The following is a 26,548-nucleotide window of genomic DNA, read 5'->3' as shown; positions in this document are numbered from 1 at the left end:
AGATTAGTTCAAAGGGTGGCCAATGAGATTGTTGTTGATTTAAGAAATTAAGTGGCAGATTAACAAGCCTCTTGCGCCACTTTTGTGTTACTTTTAACATGGGAAAAGTGATGCAAATGTGGTGCAAGGGGGCTTGTAAATCTGCCCCTATCTGTCCTTTCTCTAGTCAGAATAGTGCCATGCCATAGGCTCTTTCTGGTTGGCTGATTGTAGCCAGTCATAATAGCCCGTTGACTAAATTCTTATGACCTGTGTGAGGGGTGTTACTCTCACAGCAGCCCCTTGACCACTAACAGAAGAAGAAAGCATTGTTATTTGGTTTAAAATATGTTACCCATAAAAGAAAATAAAAACAATATATCTTTAATAAAACACAATTTCATTAAGAATAAATCACATAATAAGCCCCAATAGGAAATATCCCGGGCAACACACACTATACAGCAAGGCATACAGATAACACTGTGATTTAGGAAATCAATCGAGAATCATTGATTTCTTCATTCTTACAGCACTATTAAAACAAGCAACATGATAACAAGTTCCGGCATTTGACACCATCTGTAAATACAACAGAGCAGGCCGAATTTGTTTTAAATTCAGATCAACCAATACAGTACTTCATTTGTGCCGGTGCTTTCCGGTGCTTAGCACCAGCACTTATTTTTTGAGGCCGGGTCTACATTAAACCACAGTCTGCAACTCTGCACATCATATCATATGTCAATGTGAATTTGGCGTACAAGTAGCCGGTAGCCGTAGACAGAATATAACATTAAATTACTGACTCGGCGCATCACATCCAGACTGTCCGACTCATAATGAATCTAATTTGCAGAACAGATTAGTGTGTGAGTGACGGTCATGATGCACACTCACGATGCGCATTTTGAAAAACTAAGTAGGCAAATAGCTTTCTTTAGTTAGGCTGCACGGTGGCCTTTTCCGGTGGGCGGAGGGACACTGATTGGGCTGGGACAAGGGGTTGGGTTTGGTCCTGTGGGAGTAGGGCTGTGCAGCAGGCAGCATGCCTAGATTGTTTTCAAAATGCCACACCCCGGCACCCCCGCACGCACCGATCCCCACCACGAGTCAGTTGAGGACAGTGTTTAGCCCGCCCAGCGCCAACGACAACGTAGTGCAGGCAGCAGCTGCAGCTGGACCTATAGAATATAAAGGCAAGCAAGGTCTTGTGCTCGGCCGCCCACCACCACAAAGGCAGTTACGGTAAGTAACGAACAGCCATAAATAATATAATAAGTTTACATTACCAAAGCTGTTTTTTGGGGGGACATGGACTTATGGGTGGGGTGGGGTGACGTGACGGTCAACTGCGTCAGGTGGTAGCTAAGACTCCTGCGCATCTCCACATTACCTCCTGGGTTAAGTAAGTTAAAGCGGGCCTCTCGGCCCTGCTGTGCACCGGCCCCTGTTCTCCTTCTTCCAGACTTCTCCTGACCTGGTCTGGGCAGTGGCATTGTACTGGCCAGGTGCCCCGTGCCCGGCGCCAGAGGCATGATTGGCTGCTCAGGGCAGGCCTTGGAATCGCCACTGGGTGATTCACTTCACAGTTCACTTCCTACGCATGAACTGTGAAGTGAGTGAACCACAGAGTGACGAGTCTAAAACCTGCCCTGGCCCCTGATTAATCATGCCTCCGGCCCCAGGCACAGTGTGCATGTGCAATTACAATGCTACTGCCCGGGCCAGGCCAGGAGGAGAAGGCTGTAAGAAAGGCAGGGGCCGTGCAGGGCCTTTAACTTTACTTGACCCCGGACTGTAGCAGCGCGGCCTAGTCTCCAAAAAAGTGTGGGCATCCTCACATGCACCATTGTACCCTTTTCACCAGCAGCAGCAAGTCCACAGTGCCCAATTTATGTTGCTGGTATCACACTACACTCATCACACATACAGATTTTATTCTGATCTTGTTCTGCATTACTTTACTAAAAAAAGAAATTGCACAGCGTCCCATTTTTCTCTGCGTGTAAAATGGTTGTGCAACGCGACCACCAAACAATGTATTTATTTTGTGGCAGCAAAAATTGCGCAAAATATATAGAGCTTCATTTTTTACATATTTTTTGTAACACAGGACAGTTCTAGAAGTTTTCACATCAGTCAATCTGTCCCATGTCATGGTCCGGCTTTCAGACATTTATAAAAATGTGTGCCAATTGAAATGCGCGCAGCTTGGTGGCTCCAGACTACGCAAGATTATGGCCAGAGCCAGCGATGCTAGATGAGTTAAAGGCCACCCTTGTGGTGTAACCTCGAGATACCCTGAGCAGCTCCACAATCCTCCACAGGAAAAACCTGTGAGCAGGGGCGGCCTTAGGCATGTGCAAGCTGTGCACCTGCACAGGGCCACCAAACCCCCGGGGCCACCACGCCAATATGTATCCTTAATATAATAATCCTCTGGGGATGGATACATATTTGCGTGGCGGCCCCTGGCAGGGATTTGGCGGCCTCCGGCTCTGTTCCACTTCCAAACACCCTGACCCCCCTCTTTACTGGCCACTGCGCTCCGCCCCATCCGGACCCCCTCTTCCGGGGCCCCCTACCTATGCTCCCTGCCCAGGGCCACCATGAGCCTAGAGCCGCCCCTGCTGTGAGAATATGATCTTGGGCACATATTTTTATTATGCATTAGCCTGGGAGGCCCAAACAATTTACAAAATACAGTGAGGCTTTTTAATTTGACGAACTCGTGTGGGTGCAGAAGAGAACCCTTTTTAATATTCAAAATGGTAATCGATCGCCGATACCGAGGGGTAATTTAAGGTGCATTTTCACATGCTGTTTCGAGAGAAGGTTGGCATCGATGTATATTTATCTTTAAAATGTAGTTCTTGAGGCTGTTCCTGAAGAGACTGAACTCTGGGGTCCGATAAAAAAAACCATTTTCTCTGATTCAGGGCACTTTTGCACAAGCCAGCTGTTTCTAAAACATTGTAAAAAAAATGCTGGATCAATGTTGTTGTTTTTATAGAAGTTGATAAGGGGAGCTGCCCATGCTTGGACCGCTGCAGTTGTTTGTTTCTGCAATGTACAGTCAATGCAAATGTTGCTTTTGCACTGGACTGTCAGTGACAATGTTGTTTATGCACTGGTCTTCCTGTGTAAACATTGTTTTTGGACTAGATCGGCAGTGAAAATAAATGTTTTACACTGGTGTTTCTGTGTAAATGTCGCTTTAGTACTGAACTGCCAGTAGAAATGTTGCTTTAGCACTGGACTGTCAGTACTAAAGGTATTATTGCAATGGACTGCTAGTGCAGATGTTTTTACACCGGTCTTCATGTTTGAACGTTTTTGTAGTGGACTGTGAGTGCACCAGTTGATTTTGCACTGGACAGTCAGTGCAGATGTTGTTTTAGCACTTGACTGTCGTATACAAGTTGTTTTTGTACTGGCCTGTCAATGTAAATGTTGCTTATACACTGGTCTTCCTGTGTAAACGTTGTTTTTGGACTAGATCGGCAGTGAAAATAAATGTTTTCACACTGGTGTTTCTGTGTAAATGTCGTTTAAGTACTGAACTGCCAGTGGAAATGTTGCTTTAGCACTGGGCTGTCAGTACTAAAGTTGTTTTTGCAATGGGCTGCCAGCAGGGCCGGCCTGAGGCATGTGCAAGCTGTGCACCTGCACAGGGCCGCCAAACCACAGGGGCCGCCACGCCAATATAAATCCTTAGATACATATTTGCGTGGCGGCCCCTGGCAGGGATTTGGTGGCCTCGGGCCCCCTGCCTACACTCCCTGCTCAGGGCCTCCGTGAGCCTAGAGCCGGCCCTGCTGCCAGTGCAGATGTTTTTACATGGGTCTTTAAGTTTCAACGTTTTTGTAGTGGAGTGTCAATGCACAGGTTGATTTTGCACTGGACAGTCAGTGCAAATGTTGTTTTAGCGCTGGACTGTCACATACAAGTTTTTTTTGTACTGGACTGTCCATGCAAATGTTTTTTATTTACACTGGTCTTCCTGTATAAACGTTGTTTTAGTACTAGACTGTCAGGCCCAAGTTGTTTTTGCACTGGACTGTCAGTAAAAATGTTGTTTTATGCATGTTTATTTCTGTGTCCAAGTACATCTGACTTTTAGCAGTGCCATTGGAGGATGTGGGTTGAGTCAATAGAGTAAGTGGGTGGAGCCAGTAGAGGAAGTGGGTGGGGCCGGGGAAAAGTAGGTGTGTCCTCTAATAAACACTTGAGCACCTGGACTTCACATTTTACAAATTAAGCACTGAACCAATATGAGCTTTAAAATCCTTTTACGCATTGGAGTATTACTGCCGAACCCAGAGGATGAACGGCTAACCCCCCCCCGTAGGCATCAGATTAAGGGCATAGCGGCAGCAGAGCGTTAGAGCGCACCAATGAAAGGGTCATTGAGTAACCAAGAAGCTTGGTTCAAAGGAGACAATCAGGAAAGAGGGGCTTGGTCACCAGCTCGGCCTAAAAGGTGACGGGGAAAGACAGTCCTCAGCATTGTCACTGGAAGAAATTGATGGTCATCGTCACTGTATGACGCACAAGAAGAGCCACAGCAGCAGAATATCATCCAGAGAAGACGAAAACTGGACAGATGAACTTGTCTGCTGTGCAGCAATCCATGGCCAGAGGCTGGTTTCTGGGGACATTGCACAATGTGGCAGCAAAAAATGAGCCCCCACCACACTGATGCCTGCAGTCAGAAATGCAATGCCCATGACACAGTATTGGGTGCTGTAGCCCTTCTGGGGCAAGTACGACAACAGGACCAGCATCTCAGGGGGAGCCACCGACACCTGCTGCAAGGATGGTGTTACTTTTGTCACCTCACCCGGCTCTCAATCGCTGCAACCCTCTGTCACCTCACCCGGCTCTCACTCCCTGCTGCCCTCTGTCACCTCACCCGGGTCTCACTCCCTGCTGCCCTCTGTCACCTCACCCAGATCTCACTCCCTGCTCACCTCTGTCACCTCACCTGGCTCTCAGTCCCTCCCGCCCTCTGTCACCTCACCCGGCTGTCACCCGAATCTCACTACCTGCTGCCCTCTACCACCTCACCCAGCTCTCATTCCCTGCTACCCTCTATCACCTCACCCAGCTCTTACTCCCTGCTGCCCTCTGTCACCCTCTGCCATCTCACCTGGCTCTCACTCCCTACTGCCCTCCATCACCTCTCCCGGCTCTCACACCCTGCTGTCCTCTGTCATCTCTATATCACCTCACAAAGCGTGGGTAGCAGCCCAGGCTGAGACAGCTTCTCGGGCACACACACAGCCCATCCGAGTACTTCACAGGTCTTTAAAAGACCATTTACTTGTTAATGAGGCTTTGTTATATTTCACCTCTTCTTAGCACCCTCGCATCTCCACTATGACTATAGCTGGAATCGCCCAACCCCCATAGAGCAGAGTCTCTCGGAGTCTGCGCTGCTGCAACTGGCGGTGTTTGCGGACACTCTTTAAAAAAAATCACAGGTAGATGTCTGCAAGGTCCGTGGGCCGCAAAGGAAGGCTTGCGGGACTGCTGGCCGACCGCGGGCCGTACTATGAGTACCCGTGAGTCAGAGGATTTTGATTGGCATCTGCCGGCACTCACTGGGTGGTCCGTATTCCAGTTGTCGTACAGCACTATGGGTCAGCGTGATAAGCTGTGCTCTGAAGCTGTTGGCAATCAGTGAGTTGAGCAACATTGTGGTAATAAGGGTTGGGGTATCGCATTGACTGGAATGAAGTAAGAGCGCAGGAATTGAGGGACCACCTTGTTGTCAGCAGAGAGAGGGCTTAGGGGAGCAGCCTTAGGCAAAAACTTCCCAGAGGCTGGGATTTGCCAGCCTTCTGCAAATCCTCTCCTTGCTACCGCCATTTCTGGTTGGATCAGGCACAGGGCAAGTAGGAGTCACAGCGCTGAAAGGCAGAGCTTGCACTCGACCAAGTATGCTGATATGACATTCTATGGGACCACCCACAAGGGATGCACCCGAGCTACAAGCCAGGATGGACACAGCCGCTCGTAAAGGTGGGAGACAGCTCAGGAACAGATGCACTGAACCGCAGCCAGTTCGGGCAGCTCAGGCAGTAGTTATGCATCATGAATATTATTTCAGGGAGATTGTGGCTTCACGGCTAGAGCTGGCAACTTTGGAGTTAGGGAAGCAGGTATGAGCCTTGGAGGTGGTGGCTCAAGTGACTGGCACTTATGTAAAGTGCTCCAATACCTGTGAGGCGAGCTTCCATGATATGAACTGTAACTAAAATCATTCTGTAATGATGAGACTGTGTAAGAACTATAATGTTGCTTTAAACTTACATCAACAGCAGTGAAGAGCGTTACTGGTGCAGAGTTTAAGTTGTTGTCTACACTGGTGACTGTTAATGGTTTGGCGCTGTTATGCACTTTGTAGATCCTTCTTACCGGTGAAGTCACGATGATGGGTGGGTTTAAATCCAGGCGCAAGGGTGGTGGCAGAAGGGGACCGACAAGAAGCTAACTCTGGTCCCAGGAAGGAAGGAATGAGATCAAGTCATTCGACCGACAGTGGTGGCCATCTTGCAGTCACTTTAGGAGTACCTCTGCCGAGTGCCAGAAGGTTATTGGCTCACAGCAGATCTACAGGGTAAAGAAATAGTCAATTAGGCACCCTTGAAATTGAATGATGTTGCTGACGCCCGAGCATATGTTATAGTTACAAGGTGGAGTCAGTGCCTTTTCCGCAGCTCCATTATCTCTATGGGCGGATGATAGCATGTCGGAGGCCTGAGCGTAAGTGGGGTAAGTGTGAACCTACAAGGGGACTCTGCTGGTGTTGTGCTTTGCCATAGTGGGACCCTCTTTCCCGGGTCTCACCTGTTCCTTTCTTCCTGTCCACAGCTTCCGAATGTGGGAGATGTCTTGACATCGCCTTACAAAGCATAGCCTCTACCCCCACAGCGTGGGGCACACCCGACTGTGTGCCTGGGCAAAGACCGTGCCAAGAGCAGGCCCTCCTATGTCTCTACGCGGGTGTATGAGGCTGGGCTGCCCCCCCCCCCCCCCATGGTTTTTGGAATTGAGAAAATGGTAAGATGTTTGCATTACCTCTATTAATACATCTTTAATAGGGATATTCCCTGTAAACACCAACATCAATCCTACATCATGGGGAAACTGAAATTTGCATTAAACTCTGCTAGAAAGGGGAGAAAAACTGCAGGAGCAAGCACACCACTAACAAACTACCTACCAATGTTATGGGTTTAATTAATAGTGAAAACGTTAACACAGAGGAATGTTTAGCTATAACTAAGTCAACTTTCAATGCAGCTATAGAAGAAGCCAGGTCTGAAATAGTGACCCTAGAAAGCGGAACAAATATTACTAGCTGCCCAGGGGAAAACATATGCATTCTGCCTAATTTAAACAAGACACCTGGCGTACCAATTTCCTCATTAGAGATATCTGTCATGTACTTATGAACTGATTTTCCCTCCTGCGCTAAAATTATCAAAACAAAAAAATTATAAAGGATCATGGGATGGATGAAAATTGGCACCAAATATTTTTTTAAACCTGAAGGGTCTATTCAAAAAGCTGCACGCCAAAATAGACACCATTGAAAGAAGATTAATAGCTGAAATAAAAAGTGTCAAGAATGATGTTGAATCGATTGGGCAAATAGTTAAAGACCTAACATCCTTGGATAAGATCTCTGGTGCAATACACCCTATTGAACTGGCTAATAGGGAGCCTACGGGACATTGTTTGTGGGAAATGGCCAAAAATATATCATCTGGTTTAGCTGCCCTGCATCAAAAAAGGGAAAATATAGTTACATGCACAAGAAAACCTGAACTTTCCTGTAAAACTACCATCAACAATACCATCAATAACACTAATGGTGCCATTGAAATTACAACCTCTAGATCTATGAGGAATGACCAGGATACTCTGCATTTACTACCTCAGGCAACACTGTATACAATTATATTATTAGAAGTTCCAAAGTTGGCATATAAGGCTAAAGAAACATGCAGGGACTTAAAGAATAAGGTTGTTCACTGGTTTGCAAAGAACAGTAGTTGTAGCACAAACTTTCTCTATTGGGGAATTACTATGACAAGAAGAGTAAATTGGGGTGGTTACTCGAGGAAACTCTGCCAAGGGCACTGTGTTGTAAATTTGTGTTCCCCTGAACTGGGTGAAGCATTGCTTAGAGAATTTTCCCATAGGCAAATGATGATAGAGAAACGACTAAGTGACATTGTGGCGGTACCACTCGGTTTTCCTATAAACCAGATGTTGAACAATCTACCCATATTAGTAATGGTAATAAACTTACAGATTGGTAAACACAGCTATCATTTACATACAGATGTGCACCACTGAGAAAATAGAATGAACTTGATTGACTGCATAAGAATGATATGCAGAAAACTAGTACAAAATTGAGTATACAAATTCCCTCAGTAATTTAAATTAGCCCAAAAAGCGCCATACAAAAAACTCTGTTGCACGCAAATATGGTCATTGCAACATGGAATATAGCTGGGATTAGAAACAAGATGAAGATTGATGCCTGGCTCGAAATAGTTTAAAATTGCCATTTAATCATCTTACAAGAAATGTGGCACATTGAGGTTTTTTATATTGAGGGATGCTCTTCTTTTATAACACCAGCAATCAAATGGAAGGACTAAAAGGTGGATTAGCGACCTTGATTTTTGTTACATCCCCACTTATTCTTAAAAAAACCTACACAAATTCGTAGTTTTTTTCAATTATTATGGTTTCAGACTACCGACATTTGTGCATATTGTTAATTAATTTCTCTAATATTATTTTGCTAACATCAGAAACCAGGTTGTTATGGCCCTAGAAAAGGAGTTAGACATGGTCATAAAATGCATCAAAAGTGATTCAACATATATCTGCGCTGGTGATTTTAATTGCAGAAAATGTGATGTTCTCGATGGAGAAAACTGTGGATATAGGGGTGAATAGAGTGAAGTTAGCCCTCACTTTCCTCATAATCCCCACGGTGAGACAATTAATGGAATAATGTGGAAGTATAATTTAAAGCTTTTGGAAAAATCGAATGTAGAAGGAAAAGTTGTTGCTCCAATGAAACATTCTTCAAATATTGATCACAATTTGACCTCAGAAAACGGCCTAGAACTGATAGAAACATTTGAAGTTGTAGAAAGTATATTTAGGTATCACCACCCGCTATTCTTGACCATTAGACTTATGACAATATACCAGGAGAGGGTTTGCCTACCTAAAGACATTGAAACCAAATGTGAAAATGGAATAAATAAGTATTCAATGGCAGGGTGTTAACCCGTCCTCTTTTCTTGATAAAATAGTGCATGAAAACCATCAAGATGTCAAAATTTTCATAGAGGAGAATTCCACTGACCCACATGTTATTATGGCCTGTTGTATTATTACAGCTGCAATAGCAGGAGATTTAAAAATTAGCAATAAGAAGAACTCCAAGCAAAGCACTAGTTGGTTTGAACACCAATGTACAACAACAAACCAAGATCTTAAAAAAGCTTAAAAGAGAGCCCAAGAAATAGCAAAATGATTAAAACTTTGAAGAGGTCTTATAAACAGGCCCTAAATAAAAGAAGAGTAGCGAATACCGTAGGAAGCTTTGGGAAAACTAGTACAGGCAGCAGGTACTCGGGATGTAACATTATTTGGGAAAACAATAAATCATCCTTCTTTCAAAGATCACACCTTTGTTGAGATAGAGACCTTAGTGTAATCTTCAGATTGGATGAGTCATTTGGTGAGATATCTAATCCCAAAAATTACAGTCTATGAATTCCCCCCCAAAAAACTTGTAACAGTAGATTGTCCAAATCTCATGCCTATTACTTTGGATGAGAATATAGCTGCTTTAGAACGATGTGCCAATGGGAAGTCACCTGGTCTCAATGGGGTACCCATAGATACGTTTACATTGGATAACTATTTTTGGGCCTCAATCTTGTTAAGAGTTGGCAATGCATTAGCAGGTTGTTTTTTTGTCCGTGACCTGGACAGAAAGTGCTACTGTACCGATTTTCAAGAGGGGAGATGGGGTGAAACAAAAAGTTATTGCTCAATATACCTTCTCAACTCAATCTCCAAACTGATGGGTAGAGTTCTTTTGGAAATAGTAGAAAATTGGACAAATAACAACTCAGTGCTAACAGAATCCCAGTATGGGTTCAGAAGAGAGGTAGGGACCATTGAGCAGTGTATAAGTATTCATTTCATTATTAGTAAATACACTCTCTCCAAAAGTGGCCACCTACACTTATGTTTTGTAGATTAAACAAGTGTGTTCGACTTGGACAATCATGCAAAATTATGGCAGAAATTAGACAAGATGGGCGCCCTTAGTGAGATTATTATCTCTTTATCACAAATATATAATTATTTATCTGCCAGAGTACGATATAAGATAAAAGGCGAGTGTACTCGCTTTAAGGTAACTCGTGAGATCAGACAAGGCTGTGTCCTTGCTCTGTTACTGTTTTCCCTCTATGTTAACTGAGTTGATCAATCCTTACAAAAGTTAAATGCTGATGCCCCTGAAGTTGGTAAACATACAATCGCTTTACTATTGTATGCAGATGATTCAGTTCTGTTATCCAGAACCGCAAACTGTCTCCAGTGCCTAATTGAAAACTTCTTTGCATACATGGAAGAAAAGAATTTAAAGCTTAATCTCAAAAAAGCATTTACAATGGAATGTGGGAAAGGGAAACGTAAACCCAGCATATATGATATCAAGGAGATACCGATAGCCGAATCTCAAACTTTTACGTACATGGTATACTTTTCACATCTAATGGTCTTTGGGGGCCGCAGATCGAAATATGTATAAAATATTTTTTATGATCAATAGAGGCCATTTTTAGATGTTCCAACAAGATAGGGAATAAACTGATTAGATAGATCCTAACCCTGTACAAGAGCAAGTATATATCTGTAACCTGCTATGGTGCTGCATTATGGGGAATGACTAATTGTGCCTTACTTTAGATTCAAGAGAATGTTTTTCTAAGGAGATTACTAGCAGTCCCAAACTCAGCCCCTTCTTACATAGTACATAAAGAGTTAGCAGTTCCCAATATTAATGACCACATCAGTGTTACTCCACTTACTGTCTTACTGTCTGACATGGGATATGGAGCGAAAGTGGAACTAAATCTATCCAGTACATTATAACCAATTGCTTAGCCCTTGACTGCAGTAAAAGAATCCCATGGCTGCATATGTCAACAAACTCTTTAAAGAGTTTGATGAGAATATTGACATTAATTACCCCATGACATTTTTATGTTACAGGAAGAAGGAATTGAAAATGGGCTTACAGGGAATATAGAATCCCTAAGGGAAGTCGCCGAATGATCAAAACCAACGATTAAGACCTATTGTGAAGGGCCATCTGAGATAGGCATACAACAATACCTGCTCTCGGCTTCAAACCTACAACACAGATTTTGCTTTACCAGATTAAGATTGGGTACCCTCCATTTTATAAGCGCTTTCCCAGACATGGGTAAATGGAATAAAAAACTACCAAGTTACACATCTGTCAACTTTACATTTTATTATTTTTTGAAATGTTTATAAGGATATTAAAAAGAGCATTTATGCCCTCTTTGCCATGGCAAAAAAACTATATTCTTACAAAGCTGCATTTAGCTTTATCTGTAGTTTGGAAAACGAGAAAGTATGTTACGCTGTGGCCTCTTATGTACAACTGGCTATCAAAAGAAGGAAGGCCAATTCACATCCCGAGGCCTTAGTCTATGAAACTACATAGGATATATACCCCTAGGGGGACTTTTAGGTATTTATGTTTCACCCTACTCTCGTAGGCTGTAGTGGGGGGGGGGGGAAATGGGAATGGCAGAGGTACACGCCAGTGGATGACGATGGCTGACCCAACCCCCCCTCTATGTTTTATATATGTATGTCTTGATGCACTTTTAGGATTCAAAAAGGTGAGCAAAACAGGAAAAGCTGGCTCTGTACCGAATGTTAAATGAAGCAAAATGCAGTTTTCTCAACTGTAGATCGACACAGTGTTACTCACGTGAGATGATGTAATTCAGTTAAAAGATGTACCTAGATCAGCATTTTAATAGGAATAGCTTCTCTGTACCCTAATAAAATGTTCAAGCCAGGTCTCAGTTGTATATTGCTAGTCTAGCGTACCCAGCAGAGCTATGAGGTGGGAGCATTAACAGTGGATATTTGTATCTTACTGTAAGCCCCCTGTATGGTTCAGTTTAAGAGAAGAATGACAGGGCCGGCATCGCGGTTGCCAGCAACAACCAGAGCTCTAGATGTATTAATCTCAACATGCTTTTGCCGCTGCTTGGTACAAATGTAAAAAATGTTTAGTTTAGACTAATCCTAAGCATCAAAATCAATTTTTATCTAGCTTCGGAAGTCGAAGGCAGGAAGGCTGCGAGAAGAAGGTGAAATGCAGCTGAATGCAAATGTTTCGAGGGTAACACTTGTGCAGTTACACTTCTAGCAAAGTATGCAGCAAAATGTGCATTAATGTCAGCCCACTTTAGAGTGACCAACCGGCATGGGTGTAAATTCAGGACAGTGCGTGTAAAAATTCAGGACAGAGGGTCAAAATTCAGGGCAAAAGTTCAGGACAGATTGTCAGAATTCAGGACAGAAATTCGGGACAAAAGGTACATTTTACAGACACATCAGAGGAGGTTGTGAAATATTAGATAAGTAAATAGACAACCAACGCAAGCACAAGTCAAAATACGCTTATATTAAGTTGAGAGAACCGTGCACTGCATCTGTTGTGTGCTCGAGTGAAACCTATATACCTGCGTTTGCACTTTAAAAACAAAAAACAAAAATGAAGAAAAAGATCAAAGCTGAAGGCTTCTCAGATTTCACCCCCCTTCCCCATTGAAAAAAAACACCCGATCCTATCAATTATCCCAGGGGGATGTCATGTTTAAAAACTAAAGGGGCACGGGGTCAGGCTAAACATGAAAATAATAACAGCACACATGCAGAAACTTTGCACTATTGGAGCAAAATAAATAAATAATAAAGGACAATTGTATTTATCACTGCTTGAGTGACAGTTTAAGAGGCTAACAGTGGATGCACCTGGGTAACATGCCAAAATGAAACTTCCACCTCCCCAGAGCTTGGCCCCTGCTGAGGTGACAGGAACCCATAAATAAAAGCAGTTTGCCATACCCTGGGCTCTGGCAGGAAGAGGCCCTGCAAATGCTGTCACTGCACATAGAGGCCCATTATCATTCTGTATGTGATAATTAGGCCAACATACAGAATGATAATGAGTCAATAGCAGTCTCTGCCAGGTCGGGGAGGGGCTGCTGCAGGCCACTAATCACAGCAGGAGCGAGAGCTGACCCCTGCAGTGAGAGTTACTGAAGTCTCAGGCTGCTTTCAGGGGGCGGCTCGCTCTAAATTCGAAATTACTGACAAAAGGCGTCTGTGAAAGAATTCTTCATGGGCAACGGATAGGAGGCCCAAATTGCTGGCAGACCGTGAAATTTACAGACGGTTGGTCAACCTAGCGAAGGGGTACTGCTTGAATCTGTAGTGTAACATATTGCAGGTTTGAATCCCATAACTGGTGCTTCACAATGGTGTGAGCAATAGTAGTAAATTCCCCACAACTGTCAACAAGCACACTAGTTATGTTTTATGTGGCGCCTGAATCTGGCATTATTAATTAGTATATGGATGCTGTAGTTTACGTCCCTGCACAGGCGCTGGACTTGAAAAACACTAGTTTCATCCGTAGCTAGTTTAAGCTTGTAGTTGTGTGAGAAGCCAAATGTCTTCATGGCTTCGGCGATGGTCACGTTTATAGTTCAGAACTTACTACTCTGTCAGGGCATCGAATATTTACAGCATACGGTATTAATGGGGCGATGTAGTTGTGCAGCGACACCTGGCAGACATGACGAATAGCGCAATGTGAGGAAACTTGGAGACAAATCTAATGACTTCCTGCTCGGTCCAAGTTAAGCAAATTACTGGAAGCGAGCCATTTAGTATAAAAGGTACACAGACCAGTGGAAATAATAAAGGTGTACAGATAAGGCTGATGATTCATGTTCCTACTGGAGAGAGAGCGGAGTTATGCCTAGTGGCACTTCTGACTCTAATACAGTAGGGCAGATGATTAGTATGCTTGCTGAGAAGAACATGCATTCTGCAGAGAGCATAATTGTTTAAATAGATAGCTCGGTACTTACGGCTTTTGTCACATAGATCCTTTTAGTATTTGCATTTCATAAGTCACAAACCTCATATAGCACAGTAAGCTCTGAACTGGCATGAAAGAGCTGCATGCAGAACTGCAAGGTATTGTTTAGAGCTTCATGATTTTCCCCCGTTTCTCATTATATGACGAGAAGTGTAGTTAGATGATGCTGATACCAAACTAATGATTTCCAGATTCGTCCCAATTTGTCAGTATTACTGAAAGTGGGGCATTTAGTTAAAGAAGGTACACTGGGAAGTAGTCAGTTAAATCTCTGACTCTCCTAAAGACTAGACTGCTGAAATGTTACATTGTTTATGAGTGATTAGGATGGCTGGGAAAACCTGTGTCTAGCTATTCTACCAACACAGCACCATCATGAAAGGTTGCTGGTACCAAAAAAGCAAATAGCATGATCCAATGATGCTGCTGGTCAGCTAGGTTACATGTAATTCCTAATAGAATACACAGACAGCAACCCTGCTCTGGATGATCTTTGCATATCAAGGAGGGGAGCAAAATAACCCCAAAGAGGGACATCGAAGGGATTATGTGAGGGTGCTATGCCCAAGGCCATGGAAGTTAGGCGACTCAGCAGCCAAGCGAGATAACATATAAGGATGGATTTTCCGCACCAGCCCTAGAACTATTGGTTGCATATTTGGTGTCTACCCAGTAATTGCAAAGGGTTGATGCAAAGCGCTAGGTTGGTTGTATAGTTTCAACTGAACAACCTCCAGTCAACAATGGCAGCATTCAAATACTGCACAGATAGGATTGGGAGGATGTCTAGGGGCTAGACGGAGTCCCAATGGCAAATCGCAAAATAACTAATAATACAACAACAACCCTGGAATATTAAGGGGCATCATTTTTATACAGCTATGCAGGAGACTTTAGAAGTCAGGGAACTCCCCCCCAAGTTGTGTCCACAGGGATGAGACGGATGAAAAGGTTCATCTGACGATTGGAAAGATTGACGGGTCCCTCCTGAACATTGTTGCGACACTAGGACTGATGGTTTTCTCTTAGTCTTCGGGGTAGCTGTCAGTAGTTGGTAAACCACCTCCAGTGGGGTGGGAAGTCAAGAGGTTTAACAATAAACATATTCAATTCAATTCGTCTTTATTCGGTTAAAATCAAATAACCATAAAAGTACACATAAAAATAAACATTCAAATACATATAAAGTACGTTTGCAGATAAAACATCAAGGCGACTAAAATTAATTTATATACAGTATAGTTAGATGCGAATTGATTTACGTAATCTAAAAGTAATTTTGAAAATTCAGTGATAGAAGCCACAGTTAAAATTACATCTAATTTCTGCAGTGGTAGAAAAGCAGGGCGACAACGGTTAACTCCCATTTCCTTTAAGATCGGTACAATCAGTCTTTTACGTGCCGCTTTATAAAACTTACAGAAAAATAGGATGTGGATGTCAGATTGGACAGATGAATCAAGCAGGGACATTTAATTAAGTCATGTGACCAGGAATTCATAACGGGGAAACTTAAAACTCTAAAAAAGAAATTCAACCTAAAACGAGTTAAAATGAACCGCTCTTGTTCTTTCATCGTTAGGGTTAGGTATGGTTGGATTTTCCCCTGTACCAATACTAGTTGGTGAGCAGCAACAGACTTTTTCTTTACTTCCTCGCTAGCTCTAGGGTTTTCCACATATTTCATGCATTGCACTTTCAGTGTTTTCCTAGAAATATTACACATTGAGGGGGGATCATTATAGTAATTCTGGCAGCCCAATTTCAGGATAAAATCTTTTACATACGAGAACCACCTAATCCTACATACATGATCTAGACTTAATGTGTCTTTTATAATGGCGCGGTTTAATACACATTCATTATTGGTCCAGACCCTGTGCCATAATAAAATTGGCTGGACCCTAATTGTGTCTTCGATGTAGGGTTGACCAAGTTCCATGTGACAGATATAGCTTGAGGCACTCTCAGGTACAGCTAGGATGTACCTCAAAAACATATTTTCCGCGACCTGGATTGGTCTTACATTTTCATAACCCCATATCCCAGCACCGTAGACAGCAATTGAAATACAAGTTGCATTAAACATTTTTAAAAGTTCTACAGTTGTTTTTTTCCCCATTTTTTTCGCAAAGTTTTTTAGGGCCATAATTGATTTACAAAAAAGCAGTTTCCTAGCTTTTATTGCACTTGCCCATGTGCCTGCTTCATGAAATAGAATCCCTAAATATGAGAAAGTTGGGGTAAAATCTAAGGGACTAACATCAATGTAAATAGCCTTTTTCTTCTTATTAGCTCCGGGACCGCAATTCATAGAGAATGTTTTTGCACAATTAATGTGCAAATCTAGATCTGACATAAAAGTATTAAACGATGTTATAAGACCTTGTAATGCTATAGGCGTCCGGGCCATAATAACCGCATCATCTGCGTAAATAAGCGCAGTGATCGGTCTTCTAGATACCATAGGCATATCCTTTGTAGATTTTAGTAAGGCTTCCTCCAAGCCATTAATACACACTAAGAATAAGAAGGGTGCGAGAACGCACCCCTGGCGTACCCCCCGCCCAATGCCAAATGATCTAGTACATTCCCCATTTTTCCCATAACGGACAGTTGCGGTGGCACCGGAATATAATTCCATAAGAAAATGAACTATATTTTCTTCAACACCCAGATTTCCCAGAATGGCCCATAGCTGGCTGTGTGAAACGCAGTCGAACGCTGACGTCAAGTCAACGAAGGCAAAGTAAATACGTTCCTGCCTTGCCCTGATGTATTTTTGCTGTAGGATAAATAGGTTTAACCCTTGCTCAATTGTTCCTACTCCTTTTTGAAACCCAAACAGGAGATCGCTAATAATACAGTTATCTTCTGCCCAAGTTTGTAATCTGCTTAAGATAACTCTCCACAAAAATTTTCACTGAAAAATCCAATAAGGAGATTGGTCGGTAACACATGGGGTTTTGTCTGTCTCCTTTTTTAATTATGGGCACAATGGAGGATATAAACCATGAGGGTAGGATGCCCTTCTCCGCTGTCGCATTAAATAATTGCACTAAGAGAGGCCCCCAAAGGTCAACATTGTTTTTAAACAAATCTGGTGGAATTCCATCTGGTCCCGGGGCTTTCCCTCCCCGGGTTGCCTTTAGGCTCACAATTACTTCTTGTAGTGTAACATCCAATTTTAAGACCTTTGCACCTGCCTCCCTCAAAAATTGGTTTAGAAATTGTTGACCACCTTCAAGGGTACTATAAAGTTTGGAGTAGTGGTTTACCCACACATCTTCGGAGATGGCGGTTTCAATGCGTGCTTTAGTATTATCATCAAAGAAGGGAACATTCGCGGCTTTCCAAAACGCGATGACGTCCCTTCTCTAGAAGCCTCGCACAGCGCCTCCCAGGCCTCCCTCATAATTGTTATTTTCCTATTATTCAGTGCCTGATTGTACCTTCTCCGAAGATCCCTAACCAATATAGGATCACAGGGAACAGCATGTAGCGCATATTTAAGATTTGTATGGGCCTTTGTGCATGCAGAATCAAACCAGCTACTAGTCTTTCCTTTGCGGTTTTTTCGATCTACCCATAGGTTCTCCTTAATCTGACGGACAATATTATTAAAGTGATCTATAATATCCTGGCTGTTAGAATTCTCGTCAAGTATAGCCAGGAAACTAGGTAGGCACTTAGATATTAAATTAGCCAAAAAATCACCAGGGACCACCTGATTCCACTTAAGAGAGTAGCCATTTTGTCTTGTCATGGTTACATCAGAGACATTCTGTCTGGGTGGTTGTCCACAGCTCATTTGCCGAAGTGGGATTAGAATCTCCAGGACTAGGGGATAATGGTCACTTAATGCACTGCCCAAGGTTTGACAGGTTTTGATTAAGTGTCCAAGGCTGGCAGAGACTAGTATAAATGCTATGGTGGAGGATGAGCCCCTGCCTATAAATGTTGGCTCAAAGGGGGACTTAGAGTGGCCAACTTCATTTGCATACTCCAGGTCCCCTGAGAACATGATATCGTTCAACAAATCTCCGCATGTAGAATGCTCAAAATGTGTTAAATCGCTATCATGGTCAAGCATAATACCACAGACTCCCTGTCTAGCCTTTTTACAGAGAGTGCAGTTAAAATCACCTCCTCAAATGACTGATATGTCCATGCGATTATTATCTAATTCTTTGTTTAACTCATTGCCCAATTTTTTTAATTTGACTTTCATATCCATAGGGGAAATGTTATTATAAAAGTTAATAATTAAGATGCAGGCCTGTTTAGCTATATTTATCTCCACCAGCTGGTAATACGGACTACCAGAAAGTAATTGTACTTTCTGGTATTGGAGCTGGTTCGATAAAAATGTACACAGGCCACCTTTAGCCCTACCATGTGCAACCTCCACTGCCGGTGTAAACATGGTTTTGTAGCTGGGAAGATGCAGTGGCGCTATTAACCATGTCTCCTGAATACACAGGATGTCAAGCTCATTAATGGTGTCTACCCAAATTGGATTTGCTATTTTAGCTCTAAGTCCTACCACATTCCAATACATTATGCGGCTAAAATCTCCAGGGGTAGAGGTACCACCCGTTTCATTAATTACCAGAGAACCCCTCAATTGTTCTATCGTAGTATGCGGGTTCCCCGTGATGCCACTTGTATTAGTGGTCGCCATTACTGCAGGTAGATTAAGGGGGTTATTTACCAGCGTATTAGAACTGCATTCACAACTAGACGCTGCACCTTTCTCTACGAGTAGTTTTTGAACATACCTGTTTGCCCTGTCCCCTCCTTAAAAACACTGGTTCTGGTAGGTAAGCTTTCCAATGTCTTTAGCCTTGCAGAAAATCTAAGTGATTTTTTAGGGAGTCAGTCAACAGATTCTAGACCCGATAGCAATGGAAATTGGTTTGATGTCGTAATATTAAAATCATTATAAAAGGAGTCTACTGGGCGGTCATCTGGGTGGTATGCATTTGCTGGTCTTTCTATATAGGTGTCTCCTGGGTAGCATCTAGTCCAAGGCATAGCTTGCAGTCTCGGGTAGAAGTATGTCAAATCCTGCAAGACTATGCCACCTTCCCTTACGTGGCCTGGCCAGCTTTGAAGGAACGAGGTTACACGCCTGTGCCTAAAGTTCACGATGATCAGATCTCCTGCGAAGTTTTTTGATCGATGTCCCAACCAGCCCACTCTGCTTACATTAAGGATTTCCTCGTTTATGTTTGTTGGAAGCGGTCTGTTATTGCTTAGCCAATGCATTACTTTATTTTTCAACTCATAGTATCCCTCTTTTTTCCCTGTAGGTAGTTCGGGGACCCCTAATAATACAGCTACATATGGAGCCGCCTCCGGTGGCAAATCTATGCGAGGTACCCGTTTATTTATTCCACCATTTTTAATTTCCCTGTTGCAGTTAGGAGATGTATTTAGCCGCCTTAGTCTGATTGGCTCAGTCTGCTTTAGGGGTTCAATAGTGTTATTCTGCAATTGGGTAGTATTTGATACTAGGGGCACTGATTTCTGAGCTACTTCATTCTCAGGGTTTATATTTGTGAGGCTAGATGTAGTTGTTTGGTTACCTTGGTTTAGGGTCATAGTCTGAGGCCGATTTTGAGGGATGGGGGCCAGGTTATTGATAAGTATGGTGTTTGATCTTATCAATACCTCTAATGTCTCCAACTTCTCCCCTACTCTTTTTAACTTTCAACTAATGGGATGATTAGTGATTTAAACATTTGCTCAGTTTTGTCCAGTATAATTTGTGACTGGGGGGCAATAGGGATAAGGGGGTTACACCTGAATTTCTGGGTGGGCATATCTTTTCCTTCAGCGGTGAAACATGTAGTTTTGGGGTTTTTGCCGCTCTTCCTCTATGAATTATTCCCCGCGCTTTCTTTTAGAGGGTGGCCCATGAACGTTGGGAATCGCTTGAGGAATATGTATAGTAGATATTTTTGGGGGAGAGGAAGAATCACTCTCCTCTGATATAATTTCCAGAATAGGGTCTACGCTTAAATCCTCATCAGTATAGTCCCTATTTGAAGCTCCAGAGGCATCTGGTGAAAAGATATTAGGAGAAGTATTGCCCATAGTGGATTGACTCTTATCATTGCCTGATGTTATTTGCAATCTTGGGGGGGTAATAGCATACTTAATAGGCCCCAAGGAAGACCGCTTATTATACGCAGATTCCAGGGATATGCGGCGCTCCGTAATTGCGATCTCTTTATCTAATACAGATGCCGCCCTTAATATAAATTGATCTAAGGTGCCTTGATGGACCCTCCCACCGTGGACTTTCTAGGCTTACTCACTTTTGCTGTCATATCAATCAACGTGGAGCACGTACCACAAGTAACAAAAATTGAGCACACACAATGTTTCTCAAGAAGAGAGTACTCTAGATATAATTTACGAGGCCCATAAAGACAGTACTGGTGATGAAATAAGTCTTACTTCGTAAATCTTAATGTGATAATCATGGGGGTGGCCCAGCCCAGCCTAGGACAGCCCCGGACGGCCACAGACGGCCCGCCCTCTGCCCGGGCTCAGCCCGGCGCTTCCCGCACGCGTTCCCGCGACGCGGGGGCTGTGCGTGGTTTTAGAGTGCCGCCGGGCGCGGAAAGTCCGTTGGGCAGCTCCCGCCGCTAGGGATGATGGTAAACGTAGTCCCTCGGCGGCCGCAGTGATGGTGGTGGCTGCGGCGGCAGGAAGGCTACAGGCGGTAGTCACAGGGAGACCAGGAAGACCAGATCGTCAGCCCGCAGGTAGGGAGATTCAAAGATAATGCCCCCAAAAGGTAACAGCACCCGCTCCACCGGGGCTGTGCATGGGTTTAGAGCGCCGCCGGGCGCGGGAAGTCCATTGGGCGGCTCCCGCCGCTAGGGATGATGGTAAACGTAGTCCCTCGGCAGCCGCAGTGATGGTGGGGGCTGCGGCGGCAGGAAGGCTACAGGTGGTAGTCACAGGGAGACCAGGAAGACCAGATCGTCAGCCTGCAGGTAGGGAGATTCAAAGATAATGCCCCCAAAAGGTAACAGCACCCGCTCCACCGGGGCTGTGCATGGTTTTAGAGCGCCGCCGGGCACGGGAAGTCCGTTGGGCGGCTCCCGCCGCTAGGGATGATGGTAAACGTAGTCCCTCGGTGGCCGCAGTGAAGGTGGCGGCTGCGGCGGCAGGAAGGCTACAGGCGGTAGTCACAGGGAGACCAGGAAGACCAGATCGTCAGCCCGCAGGTAGGGAGATTCAAAGATAATGCCCCCAAAAGGTAACAGCACCCACTCCACCGGGGCTGTGCATGGGTTTAGAGCGCCGCCGGGCGCGGGAAGTCCATTGGGCGGCTCCCGCCGCTAGGGATGATGGTAAACGTAGTCCCTCGGCAGCCGCAGTGATGGTGGGGGCTGCGGCGGCAGGAAGGCTACAGGTGGTAGTCACAGGGAGACCAGTAAGACCAGATCGTCAGCCTGCAGGTAGGGAGATTCAAAGATAATGCCCCCAAAAGGTAACAGCACCCGCTCCACCGGGGCTGTGCATGGTTTTAGAGCGCTGCCGGGCACGGGAAGTCCGTTGGGCGGCTCCCGCCGCTAGGGATGATGGTAAACGTAGTCCCTCGGTGGCCGCAGTGAAGGTGGCGGCTGCGGCGGCAGGAAGGCTACAGGCGGTAGTCACAGGGAGACCAGGAAGACCAGATAGTCAGCCCACAGGTAGGGAGATTCAAAGATAATGCCCCCAAAAGGTAACAGCACCCCATATTCACATAAGGATATAATAGGACAATTGCCCGAACGAGGTCCTTGGGATGCCTTATGTCAGGGACACTTGAGGCAAGGCACTTGGGATGCCTAGCGACAGGGATACTTGAAGGCAGAATAAGGGTAAGAAATGTTAGGTAGTTATGGCTCCGCCTGCCCCCACACTGAGTTTCTGAGACTTGCAATCCCTCCAGTAGATGTGGGCCTGATGCACTAAAAGCTACTGCAAGCTGTTTCTTTTTTCAGTTGTTTATATGTGAAATCAGATAACAAGAGAATGTTTTCATACTTAAGCACATGTTCAAAAATAATTGCAGTATTACTGATATAAAACAAGCAAAAACAAATATTGGCAATGCTTCATTCCCTTACAGAAATATCCAAATGTTTGCAGAAATGTTATAAGTTGACAACTATACTTGAATATGTAAACATGTGTAGATACATGAGTATATTTATTTGCAAAACCATTCCAGAAGTTCAGTTGTTATCTGATGTTTGTTTAAATTGTTAAAATATTACACAGACCTTTAGTTTTTCGGAACTCTTCTACAAGAAACGCAGCCTCCTCCTGGATCCGGTCCTCGATGGTTTTCCTGCCCATGCCAAAATCCCTCAGCGTGGTAAGGGAGAATCGACGGATCTGCTTCCACCTTTCTCCATTGCTTAAAAATCCTGTGGAGTTGTGGTTACATTTATTTGTCAGAAAAAGGACTCAATATTCTTTAAAAATTCAACAAGTCAACAAAACAAACCTTTTATCCTATATCATTTTAACAAATGTATAATGACTAAGTATGAATTAGTAACATGATCAAGAGATGTCAGGCGTTGCTTTTCTTACTAGTGATCAAAATATGTAACAGTAGGAGCAGCAAAGTAAAGTTTAACCAAAGAGCAAGAGTGAAACATCGGCAAAACGCTAAATAGCACACAGGTCAATGCACACTGGAGTGATCAGGTCCATAGACTGTTTTTCTTTGCTGAATTGATAGCAAGTTATGTATGGCATTGATAAATGTTAAATGCTACTACATGTTATGTTTTTTTCTATAAAAACTATGCTGTTTTTTAATGTCAGGTGTTTTAATAGAAATGTTAACATTTTTGAACGTTTTTGAATCTGACATACTTGTTATTTCCTCTTGCTTTCAGACGTTGCATTCATACATTGGGTTTATTTCCACCTATTGTACCGTACACATTTCTCTTTTTAAATGTCTGTGACAGATGTTCTGAGAGGGTGCTTGAGATCAAGCATCACATGAGAATGGGAGAGTTGAATGATTAGCTGACCCTTCAGATGCAATCTCACTGCCAGTGATCATAGCTGGAGTAAAGGTGAGAAGTACATCTCTCTCTCACTGTGCAGGTGGAACATGGATTGATTTCGATTTTAAGAGTTTTACTGATGTAGGAGCAGCTGCAGAGACCTACTGCCAAAACTGGCAACTCTGCCAGTAGTGAGTGTGAGAAAACTCCTTGAACATAAAAGAGACAGGATCTTTGTGTGAAAGTGTTTTTTGAAATATACAGAATGTACAAATAACGTGTGAAAATTTGTATTACATTTTTTGTTTTAATGATGCATTGAGTCGTAACCAATGAATTAATGAAGTTGCCCCTGAATTATATAGGTTATTTAGAAGTCTAGATAATGCCATGAACATTATGCCACATTTTCATGCTGTATATGTTGTGCGCCATTATTTTTTAAATGTATGCTGTTTGTGCTGTTCTATTCAATCTCGCCTGCTCATTCTCCCTCCCAATCAGCGTCGTGTGGAAAAAACCATCTCTTCTCTTACTCCACAGAGAATCAGGTAGGTGACGTCAAACAATTCGTATTGTACTATATATATTGTGTTAGAAAGCATGCATTGTGAATGAAGCGCTGATAGCGATACTTTACCATTTTTCTTGTAGATGTCCTGTTATGGTGTCAGTGCTCTTAATAAGTCAGACACTTAGAGTTTTTCTTAAAGCAGAACGTCTAACTAGGGATTTATTGATTTGCAAGTATTCTGCACTTCTGGCTGGGCTTTTGTGGCATTTCATGTATTTTGTTTCTCTCTTGTACCGCTTATCATTTTTCTGTCATATAATCCTTTCCTCACATTTTTTTTAGAACTCAGAGACATATTTATCATTGGGTTGCATTGCCTTTGCACCACACAGTGGGGTGCAAAAGCGATGCAACCCTCAAGTTTGATTTGTCAAGCCATGCACGGCCACCTTGCATGTCTCCGACTGTCTTGATAAATTCAGAGTAATGCAACGCAGCACAAATCTGCACCAGGGAGGCATTCCATGGGTGGAGCGTGGGTGCTCCCATGCATTCACTCATGGATTTCGGCACATTCCCAAATTTACCATTAGTAGTTGACCTGGGAATGCGTCAAAATGCTACACCTCCCCTAGTGAGGTGTAACGAGGAGAAATATCCTTATTTCTCCTTGATACTTCCCCTTTCTATGACATAGGAAGAACAAAAAGCCTCACAGAATTGTTTTGTGCAGGAATGTGTCCTTTCCTGCACAAAACTATCCTGGAAACAAAACGGCACCCTTGCACCATGGTGCAAGGGTGCCCGCATTGGTACTAGGCAGCATACTGTGTGCCAGCACTGGGAAATTACAGGAATGTGCCACTTATTGTTAAATACGGTGCATTCCTGCACTTTTCCTATCACAAAGGGCAGCAAGGTGACTTGCTGCACTGCGCGATAATTTGATAAATACACCCCTCAATACTTCATATGTCTAATCTTTTTATTCAGTACAATTATGCTAAATTGTGTTTACTCTGATGAGAGGTGCAGTCTTTAACTTCTAGATCAATTGGAGTTTACAAAGCCAAATACTCTGGTAAATATTGGTGACCAAATATTGAGGTTCCAGTGATTAGTGGGGTTCAACTCTCCCATCAGCTATCCAAAAAGGTACACCCTTCTTCCATATACAGTTAAGCCTCATAGAGGTAAGGCCAAAAATGGTGGGGGACAGAAACTTGAGTGTGACAGTGAGCACGTAACAGTGTCTTGCTTCGTGACCCACTTCTGGTTCGTACCACTGTCTCTTCTGCTTTAATTTGCCGGTTGATGGCCTTATGACCGCACCTGTGTTCAGGTGGCAGCTCTCTTTGTCCTGACTAGTTTGATACCATGTTCCCCACATGGCTGCTGACAGGCTTAATTCCTTCTGCCGAACCCAGTCCTGGAAAGATGGGTAAATTCATGAGCAATGACAATTATGCAGTGATGCTGGTAGCTGCTGCTAAGCAGGTAGAAAATGGTTGGGTGAAGCATTTTTGTGTGTGTTTGTAGTTAGTGTGTGTCTGGTTATATAAATGTTTGAGTTGCATCACTGGAATCTGTTGATCAACCATTGCTTCTGATGCTCTTTAATTCAAATGAGTCAAATGGCATAAAGGTATGAACCCATCTGCTAAAAATTAACTTTCCTCCCCTGGGATTTTCAGGCCTTTACATCCATTGCATCTCTGAGTCACTCCGACATCCAAAATCTGCCAGTGATATAATATTGGCATCTGTCACATCTGGCAGACATCACAGGCATCTATCTGCAAAATGGAAATCCAATGAAAAAGGTGGATACCACATCCCAGATATCTTTGTTGGCAACATTTCCATAAACTCTCTTCACCCCGTCTGATCTATGGCAGCCCTGAAATCCTAAAGTGGGGATCTTCTAATCAAATAGGGATCTGTAGCATTGGAGCAGCGCAAATGAGGTTCCACCCTTATATGACACAGAAGTGCAACTACATATTATTAAACTAATAAATTTAATAATAAAATGTATTCACATGCTTTACACTTACACTTCAAGTTATATTCTATTCTTAACTCTATCACTAAGAACAAAAGAACTTGATCCTAAGAAAATTAAAGATCAAGGAGTTATTTGTGATTTCCATTGAATATCGTTATAGAGATATTAGATTGTTTGCACTGTAGAATTGCGAGTGTTTAGGATAGAGGCTATTTGAACTGGTGATTTTCTGATCATATTCAGGGAGTAGGGTGATTCTACCCACCCTTAAACACCGCAGACACAAGCGTTTGGTCAAACCCATATTTATATACTGCCATTTAAGCGCCATTACACTTGTCGGATCAGCCTTCAGTTAGTACCTCAGTTGAAATGCATTCTGCTTTGACAGCAGGTTTTCTTTTTTCCTGAAGGTTTACTATTTTGTTAGTTATAAAAAAGGCTTATTGTTTTTATTAGACTGCTGATAGAGAGGCTTGGAGAGAAAAACGGGTGGAGAAACAATTGTCGAAGAGGCCTTCTGTTCATCATGTACCAGGATAGCAGTATGTTCAAGGTTGAGAACCATAGTCTCAGTTCTATGTGTTTGGAAATGGAAGCAATCTTAAAGCTGCAGTTAGGAAATGCTTTGGTTGGTTTCTGGTGTTGCGAAAGGAGATAAGGACATTCCAAATCTCATGCTGCTTTTTAGTTGATGCTTGCATAGTTAGAGTCATGAGAGATTCTCTTCA

The 26,548-nt window shown here is 43.4% G+C and overlaps 1 protein-coding gene across 1 annotated transcript in view; it reads right to left on the bottom strand.

Moving 5' to 3' along the window:
* The window catches only part of LOC144783027 (cytochrome P450 2G1-like), a 330,810-nt gene that overhangs the window by 270,230 nt on the left and 34,032 nt on the right, over nt 1–26,548 (bottom strand). Inside the window, exon 3 of the mRNA XM_078662214.1 lies at nt 22,552–22,698. Coding sequence (XP_078518340.1) covers nt 22,552–22,698 — 147 coding nt within the window. The remainder of the gene's footprint in view (nt 1–22,551; nt 22,699–26,548) is intronic.

The sequence above is a fragment of the Lissotriton helveticus genome, chromosome 9 (assembly GCF_964261635.1).
Source record: "Lissotriton helveticus chromosome 9, aLisHel1.1, whole genome shotgun sequence".
NCBI lineage: Eukaryota > Metazoa > Chordata > Amphibia > Caudata > Salamandridae > Lissotriton > Lissotriton helveticus.
The sequence above is the reverse complement of the archived record's forward strand: the minus strand, read 5'-3'. Positions and strand labels throughout refer to the sequence as shown.